This window comes from Tarenaya hassleriana, unplaced genomic scaffold, assembly GCF_000463585.1.
Source record: "Tarenaya hassleriana unplaced genomic scaffold, ASM46358v1 Cleome17, whole genome shotgun sequence".
Classification (NCBI taxonomy): Eukaryota; Viridiplantae; Streptophyta; class Magnoliopsida; order Brassicales; family Cleomaceae; genus Tarenaya; species Tarenaya hassleriana.
In genome coordinates this window covers 894,924-903,876 of record NW_010965122.1, presented here as the reverse complement: position 1 = coordinate 903,876, position 8,953 = coordinate 894,924, and the positions used below count along the sequence as shown (strand labels likewise).

Sequence of the window (8,953 nt, the reverse complement as noted above, 5' to 3'; positions counted from 1 at the left end):
TGTGACTAATCGGTGAGTGGAGAATTAAACAGGAAACCAGGCTCCCGATAGTACATGATGTTTCATAGAATTTTAGATGATGAAAAGAAAATAGACTTTAAAGTCGGAGTGAAAGCTTTATGAGAAGATTCAATTCTTTTCTCTCTCTGTTCCATCAACTTATAAAAAAAAATATGAATTGGAGTACGAGAAATTTATAAAGTTATTTTCTTCCATCAAACGAATAGAAACAAATCAAATCCAAGAAAAAGTTCAAGGAAATATATAATTGGTTCTGTATATATATATATATATATTATATAAATATAGAGTGCATTTTTTTTATTTTCAAAAAATGTATGTACACATAGTTTGAAGGTAAAAAAAATAATATCTAAAAATCCATCTTCTACAAGCGCCAGGCCAAAGTCCCGAAGATGGAGAAAGAGGAGAAGTGAATATATACCGGTTCGGTTATCGGTAGAATTTCAGACCGAATTAAACCGGTAATTTTAAAATGGAAGGTCGGTTTTATTTTTCCCGTATCACGATAAATATTTTTTATTGATAGAAACCATAGGATTAGATAGATGTTTCAACTGGTTATTAATTATTGTATTTCCTATAATATATATTTAATAATATTTTAAAATTTTATTTATTTATGTAGATGTTTTAAGCAGTTATAATAGGAGAGAAAACAGTTCATATGTATATTAATTTTTTTATAATTCATTATTTTTTTCGAGATTTTTCTTAATTTTTATTTAAATTATTTTTTCTAAAACATCAAAATCCTAAAAAAAGAAAGAAAAAATAAAAGGAACATGTAACTCCCAAACAAAACAAATGGAAAGAGAACTATACCGTTCAACATGGAAAGTAGGGGAAATAAAAAGACAGAACTAAACTAAGTTATAATTGCCTGAAAAAAATATTGAAGCAATGTTTTTCTAACTTTTAGCTATCATTCAATTTATTGAAATTCTCTTAACCATTTTCCTACCCCTAGCAGTTATTTGTAATATATAAATATTAATTGGAAATTCTCTAAAATTTTAAAGTCATTTTAAATCTATTACTTAACATTCATTGTCGGATTAAGTGTTCCTAATAGGTTGAGATGTATGTTTATTTTGTCATTGCAATTTGGAAATTATTGGCGGTATCACTTTTCAGATTGATTCCGCTGAAAATATTTTTATATTATTTTTCAGTCTAATAAACATATTTTTTATTTGTAATTTAACACTTATATCTATAATCAAAATAAATGTAAATGCATTGATTTCAAATGAATTTTTTTAATTCTTATTTTGTGTAGCAAAAATTATCGCTCTATGTAGTTTCAAAAATATAATGACCATGTCAATTTCTAAAATATCAAAAGAAATAGAACTTGAGAGACGTTTTAGGTAACATTTTCGATAAAATTAATCAAAATAACTCTTTGATATAGGGAGTTTCGCGTCTTTACAAAAAAAAAAAACAATTAGATAAGAATCTAGGTTGTTCTGTTTTTTCATCACCAAATCTAGTATGTTTTTTTATAATATTTTAAGATAATAATAATTTATTTTTTGAATATTTTTTTCTGTAATCAGATTGGTTCATACAATATGACCATCATTTGATCATACAATTATTGTGATCACATGATCACATCTAGAGGAGAGTATCTGCAGAAGTAATTTTAGCAAAAAGAAAGTATTTTGGATAATGTCCCGATTGGTCCACCGGTCTTTCGACCCAATTATATCCACCTTAAATCGGAAAACATTCTTGTTACAATTAAATTGTATCACTCCTCCCCAACGACCGCTCGAACACAGGAGCTATGACAAAGATAACACACTTCTCAACCATCTACAACCACTAGCCTATTCCGATTGGGTTATTTTTTGAATATGGACAGTGATATCTTAACTCTAGATAATAGAAGAAAACATACAGAGCATGATTGCTCATGCCTAAGTACTTCCATCTCTATATCTCATGCTAAATCAAAAGGTAATATATATATATATATATATATATATATAATCTTGGATTTGAGTTCTATAAAATATTATATACTAGGAATTATTTCGATCATCTAATATATATAGATTTGTTAATTGTCTATCCATGGTGGTCGTGTTTATAGTTTCAATTTCAGATATATTTTCATAATATTAAGAAAAAAAATATAATAGAAAACGAAGATTGTGATAGTTCAAAAGTGAACCATTTTGAAAACATGCATTTTTTATTTTATTTTTTGCATGAAAGGCATGTATGCCTAGATTTTAGTTAATCAACACGCTTTACCAATATATATAGTCACCTTATTGTTTATTTTTATTAACATAAATTCTTTTTATTTTGAATATAAAAGAGGGAAGTAGCTATATGCACCATTTGATTTATATATACATACATTAGTCACTACATAGATATATACAAGGAAAGTTCATTCCTCTTCTTTTGCATTGCATCAATCTGTAAATTTCCATTATAGAGAGAGAGAGAGAAAGAAAAGAAAGGAGAAAACGCAACATATACATATATACATATACTTGCATACATACATATACAGAGAATATGTGGCGAGAGTGGAAGGCACCAATGGCAGTGATATTACTGCAGTTTGGGTATGCAGGGTTATCTATAACAGCCAACTTTGCTCTAAGACAAGGCATGAGCCCTCATGTTCTTATAGTCTATAGACATGCCATTGCCACTCTCTTCATCACCCCTTTTGCCCTCTTCTTTGACAGGTCTCTCTCTCTCTCTCTCTGATCTCTCTCTCTCCCTCCCTCCATATATTTATATATCATCATCATTGAATATATAGTTGGCACATCATGAACACTAGAACAACAAATGAAAGGGGATCCGGATATTACAAACTTGTTCTCACAAGCTTTTGGTCTTGTTGCTTGAATTAACAGGAAAGTGAGGCCGAAGATGACTTGGCCCATATTCATCAAGATAGTGTTTCTGGGTTTGCTAGAGTACGGAACCAAACTCCCTACGCACATCTCCTTAGTAATTATAACCATTTTAAAGAAATACAAAGTCATACATATACATATACATATACATATACATACATATATGAATGAATGAAATACCATAGTGAAATTATTATAACTTGGTTTAACTTTTTAACTGCAGACCCACGATTGGTCAGAACTTGTTCTACACTGGCATGAAGTACACCTCGCCAACTTTCACTTCGGCGATGAGCAATGTTCTTCCTGCTTTTGCTTTCCTTATGGCTTGGATTTTCAGGTAATACCCTTATAATGCAGATATACATACATATATGCACAATTAATCAAAACATTTTTTTTTTCAGATTTAGGAGACTGTTGATAAGAATTTTTCATAGAAAGATCGTCGGTGGGTTTCATACGAGCATATGTGCCATTGTATAACTGCAGGCTTGAGAAGGTTGATATAAGGAGAGTACACAGCCAAGCAATGATTATGGGGACCATAGTAACAGTTGGTGGGGCAATGGCGATGGCACTGGTAAAGGGACCAAGCATGGACATACCATGGGTTCATAATCACCACAAAATCCATGATATGTACTTGAATTTGTTACAACAACAATCTCATCAGACCAAATCAACCACCAGCCATGATCCCACCAAAGGCGCACTCTTTGTTGCAAGTGGTTGCCTATGTTGGGCAGCTTTCACCACTCTTCAGGTACTTTTGGAACTCAAAATATCAGCATGCCATGATTGATTCAAAGATGCATGTATGCATATAGATAGATGTCCTTTCCTACAAGTATGTGTTTGTATATACAAGTTTTAGTTCCGTCGATATCATTGATGGTGACAAGTATCATTGGAGATTGATTAATCGGGTCGAATATCCAGACATCCCGAGTATTAAAAAAACAATGTTTTGATGGAAACATACGAATAAAATGGATCTTTTTTATCTAAATTTGGGTAATTCAACATGTGAAACATGGATGATTAACGTTTGTTCTGTCCCAAATTCGAATACGAAGGGATATTCATATAGATTTACTCGTTCCTTACGATTAGTATGGACTTCGATCCCCGATTACTAAAAAAATTGCTATTTTTTTTATTATTTATTGGCAGGCGCTGACACTGAAGGCATATCCTGCAGTGTTGTCGTTAGCTGCATGGATATGTTTTATTGGGGCAACTGAAGGTTCAATTGCCGCTCTTGTCATGGAGAGACACAACATCTCAGCTTGGTCTTTACACATTGATATCAAGTTGTTTGCAGCTGTCTATTCCGTAAGCACATATATATATATATATGTGTGTATGTATATGTGTAGTAGATATATACACTGATAAACTCACATGGTCATATTAAAGATGGAGAAATTTGATATGGGGGCTGTTTGGATGCAGGGAGTAATCTGCTCCGGAGTTGGGTATTATGTGCAGGGGATGATAATGAGGAAGAAAGGTCCGGTTTTCGTGACCGCATTTAATCCACTGAGTATGGTAATTGTGACCATCATTAGCTCACTTGTGTTTCATGAGGGTATCCACCTGGGCAGGTATGATTTATATAATTAAAATATAATTAGAATAATAACCATCAATGAGCCACACCAAACCATATATTAAATATAATTAAAATCATATAATATTAGAAACAAATCACTTAATCAAATATATGACCATGATTTCTTTTTCCTTTCCTTTTTTACCCGAGGAACATATAACAATATTTGATATACTAGTCGGTCCATATAAATATACTTTAATTAAAATGTTTTAATAAATTTAATTTGTAATTATTGTGAAGGGTGACGGGATCGATCTTAATCGTTGTTGGCTTATACTTGGTCCTGTGGGGAAAAAGCAAAGATCAAACGGAAGCTTTGCCGAATTCGGACATTGAGAAGACGGCAGCAACCAAACACCGCAACAAGATTTACAATGAAAACGAGGAAAGATCTGACGAAGAAACGAGGGCGATTGAGATCGGACCCAAGAGAGTGGAAGATGAATGTTGTGTGTGATCCGCCTTATTATTAATTTATAAAATTTATCTTAATTTGAATTAATCGATATTTTTTGTGAATTACACAGTGAAATTATAAATAAAAAACTATTATTTATTTGATAAGTATTAAGATTATACAAAAATACATGATTTTTGTTTTACATCGATAAGATTGGATTTGATAAAGACAATCATTTAGACGTGGAGTTTAGGGTTTATGGTTTAAGTTTTATCGATAATTCTAATAAATCTGTAACATTCTTTCGTGGATTCAAGAATCATGAGATATTAAGCATCTAAACCGTAAAGTTTAGAAAAATAAGAATTTTAATGCAGCATTTAAAATTTTAAATACAAATGGAAACGAACTAATAATTAATACAAAAGATCAAATAAACATAAATTTTTTTAATTTTTAAAGCCCTAATCGAAATATAATAAAAAATTTAAAAATCCAAAAACTCGAGATGGCATTGTTTCTGTGCTCAAGTGATCAATCCAAAAAGGTTTTCAAGTTGCACTGTTCTGTTGGGCCTATGTGGTGATGACGTGGCATAACATGGGCCGCCTAGTTCATAGAAAAAGCGCAACACCATAGCAATAAACCATGAAACCTCCTCCCTCACACATTCAAATCCACTGAGCAACGCACGACAGCCTCTCCTCCCTCTCTCTCTCTCTCCTGAGGGACACCGGAAAGAAAGAATGGAGCTGAGCTTGAGCACCTCCTCGCCGTCTCCAGCCGTTGCCGGAAGACTCAATCGTTCTTCTCCTCCGTTTCGTCACAATCGGCACGTGTTCGGCGTCAGCTTCCCTTCTGCGCTCAAACATGGAGGAGGAGGGGGAGCTCTGCGGTTTCCTCACCGGCCTTTGGTTCGACGCTCCATCACCTGCTCCGTTTCTCCGTCTACAGCCGAATCCTCCACCGGTATTTGATCGTATCTGTTCTCTGATTTTGATGTTCGGCACTTTGTTGTTGCTGTTCTTATGAAGCGGTTGATTTGTTTTTCCCCCCTAAATTCTTCTCAATGAACGGGTTTGATTTTGTTACTTGAATTGGTTATTTGGAGTTTGTGGAGTGTGAAATGATGGTCAGTATAAGAAAATGGGTAACAACATGGTGAAGCCTATATTTATCTTCTTGGATAATCTGATAATATAAGTTGGAAATTAGGATTTCAGTTTAATGGGTTCTGAATTTATGCGATAATTTTTTTTTGTCTGAGTAGGTTTTCTGAGAATTCCTCGTATGTTTATATAGGTGAGAAAGCTTTGTACGCTGTTGAATGAATATAAAGATTTTATGAAAACAAAAATTTGTTCTTTCTTCTGCCAACAGAGGTGAAGAAGAAGAAGTTGGCAAGGAGGGGCGATGTAAGGAATATAGCAATTGTGGCACATGTTGATCATGGGAAAACCACTTTGGTTGATGCAATGTTGAGACAAGCAAAGGTAACTGCTGAAGTTTCAATGGACCAACCATTGACCTCGTTTCTTCATGTGATTGGATCAAGTTATGGTCATAGTTGATTCTTCTTTACTTTGTGCAGGTTTTCCGAGATAACCAATTTGTCCAAGAGAGGATCATGGACTCAAATGACCTCGAGCGTGAAAGGGGAATCACGATACTTAGCAAAAATACTTCTATCGCTTACAAAGATACAAAAATAAATATAATAGATACTCCTGGTCACTCTGACTTTGGAGGTGAAGTGGAGCGCATCCTTAACATGGTTGATGGAGTTCTTCTTGTGGTAAACGTTATCGTCCATTACTCTGATTCGTAAGCATAGGATAATCTAATTTTGATTTTAGTTCGGCCCTTTTCATTTTTATGCATGGTCCCTGGTTTTGCAGGTGGATTCTGTCGAGGGCCCAATGCCTCAAACGAGATTTGTTTTAAAGAAGGCTCTTGAGTTTGGGCATGCAGTTGTGGTAGTCGTTAACAAGATTGATAGACCTTCTGCTCGTCCAGATTTTGTTATCAATTCTACTTTTGAGTTGTTCATCGAGCTAAACGCTACAGATGAACAGGTATGTCCCCTGATGTTTTAGTAGTATATTTTCAATTTTAGTGTCACCTTTTTTTTTCCATCTTTGTGTTGCATCTGTCATGCCTGCAAGAATACATGTAAAAGCTTCAAGAGGTTTTACATTTTACGAAGCAAAAAGACTGTGTAACTTAATGCAAAATCTTGTGGCATGCAGTGTGATTTCCAGTCAATATATGCTAGTGGAATCAAAGGGAAGGCGGGTCTTTCACCTGATAATCTGGCGGAAGATCTGGGACCCCTTTTCGAGGCTATAATCAGGTGCATACCTGGGCCAAATATTGACAAAGATGGTGCACTTCAGATGCTTGTAAGTGATTGTTCTTTCCTTGTTGACGGTCTTTACATTATCATCTGTATGTTTGTTTAACCCAATTAGGACAAAAAAGATACAATGCATCTGTGCTTCTTATTTTTCCTGTTTTGGTTATGTGGAGGATCGTAATGCATTGGAGTGGCCATCTTCATAAGGGTTTCTCACAGATATTTGCAGAGACAACATATTGCTGACATTATGTTTGAAATGTTAAAATTTTCAATTTGGCCTTGTGTTTGATCGGATGTGATCCCCACATCGTTTCAACTTTTTTGGTATGCCATTTCTTGATAAGTTTCTTAAATTTTTTATGTCTCCAGACTCCAGTAGAGTTCACCTACTATGATTATGCAATCAACATAGTTTTTGCATATGAATAGCTGCCTGAGGGCGCTTTATAGCATTGATAGGTTAGACTGTGCTGTAAAATACTCTGGTTGTTTTAACTGCCACAAAATTGATGGTCTGGTGTTTTAGGCTACAAATATTGAATATGATGAACATAAAGGACGCATTGCTATTGGACGCCTGCATGCTGGGGCGCTGCGCAAAGGAATGGACGTCAAGGTACTTTCTTATATACTCTAGAATCTATTTATTACTAGCCAGGCTTGAACTACGCATCTCGTCGAAAATATATATTGTCAACCTTATCCAATTTCTCTACCTTACTGCAACATCAAGCAGGTAACTTCTGCCTGTAGCTTATAAAAGGAAAGGTAATGGCTAGCTTGTTCTAGAATATGTGCTATATTGGTTGGAGGATATTGCTAAAGTTTAAATGAGGTCTCAAATTCATTTAAATTTGTGAAAAAAAGGTTTTCAGAAAGCGCATGGATGGAGAAGCAAACCTTTGTGTTAGTTCTGGATGACCGCAATAACAAATGTCTAGGGAAAACACCAGATGCAATTTAGATGCATAACCTGTGTCTTTCTTGAAAGATTGATGTTTTTGTTATATAGGAATGTGAACCAAAAAAGATGAACCATGTGAATATGCATCATCTTGCTTTAAGATAAAGAAATTGCGCTAGGTCTCAATTGAAGAGGACTAAGATGGAGTAACTTTTACAGGTGTGCACATCGGAAGATTCCTGTAGATTTGCAAGGGTTAGTGAGCTTTTTGTCTATGAGAAATTCAACAGGGTTCCGGTTGATTCAGTGGAAGCTGGAGATATTTGCGCTGTTTGTGGAATCGATGACATTCAGGTAGATGTCTATGCATGTATAGTTTAATGCCGATTACAGCACTGGTGCACCAACTCTATCTTATGACATTTTCTTCTTCTTTCCCTGGTGAATTGTTATGACATTTTGTTACTCTTAAATTTTTTCAGATTGGTGAGACTATTGCTGATAAAGCATTTGGGAAACCTCTACCTACCATTAAAGTAGAAGAGCCAACTGTTAAAATGTCATTTTCTGTAAACACCTCTTCATTTTCTGGCCGTGAGGTAGGTTTGATCATATCTGTTTTGACTGCCATGGCTTGATCATACACACAAGCATGGTATGAAAAATTGATAGCGGTATTGTAAACTTGGTATAGATGCGAACAATTAAATTCTTTGTACCCATTTCTTCAGGGGAAGTATGTCACCAGCAGGAA

General features: G+C 34.5%; 2 protein-coding genes across 2 annotated transcripts in view; both read left to right on the top strand.

Annotated features, from left to right (window-relative positions):
- Positions 1–2,484: 2,484 nt before the first annotated feature.
- On the top strand, positions 2,485–5,048 carry LOC104809893 (WAT1-related protein At2g39510-like). Its single transcript, XM_010535997.1, has 7 exons — positions 2,485–2,738; positions 2,913–2,975; positions 3,139–3,255; positions 3,408–3,681; positions 4,092–4,253; positions 4,374–4,525; positions 4,777–5,048. Exons 1-7 carry the CDS (start codon positions 2,563–2,565, stop codon positions 4,991–4,993), a joined length of 1,161 nt encoding a protein of 386 aa, XP_010534299.1. The 5' UTR covers positions 2,485–2,562; the 3' UTR covers positions 4,994–5,048.
- A 548-nt stretch (positions 5,049–5,596) lies between these two features.
- LOC104809892 (GTP-binding protein TypA/BipA homolog) overlaps positions 5,597–8,953 on the top strand; it is a 6,089-nt gene continuing 2,732 nt past the window's right edge. The window contains exons 1-9 of the mRNA XM_010535996.2: positions 5,597–5,905; positions 6,317–6,429; positions 6,528–6,731; positions 6,835–7,011; positions 7,186–7,338; positions 7,822–7,911; positions 8,419–8,553; positions 8,682–8,798; positions 8,931–8,950. Coding sequence (XP_010534298.1) covers positions 5,683–5,905; positions 6,317–6,429; positions 6,528–6,731; positions 6,835–7,011; positions 7,186–7,338; positions 7,822–7,911; positions 8,419–8,553; positions 8,682–8,798; positions 8,931–8,950 — 1,232 coding nt within the window. The 5' untranslated portion in view covers positions 5,597–5,682. The remainder of the gene's footprint in view (positions 5,906–6,316; positions 6,430–6,527; positions 6,732–6,834; positions 7,012–7,185; positions 7,339–7,821; positions 7,912–8,418; positions 8,554–8,681; positions 8,799–8,930; positions 8,951–8,953) is intronic.

What these genes read in the sequence shown, in the direction of transcription:
- LOC104809893 (XM_010535997.1), top strand. Translation starts at nt 2,563, where the DNA reads ATGTGGCGAGAGTGGAAGGCACCAATGGCAGTGATATTACTGCAGTTT. An exon ending in TTTGCCCTCTTCTTTGACAG is followed by an intron (nt 2,739 to 2,912) that starts GTCTCTCTCTCT and finishes TTGAATTAACAG; the next exon opens with GAAAGTGAGGCCGAAGATGA. An exon ending in CAGCTTTCACCACTCTTCAG is followed by an intron (nt 3,682 to 4,091) that starts GTACTTTTGGAA and finishes ATTTATTGGCAG; the next exon opens with GCGCTGACACTGAAGGCATA.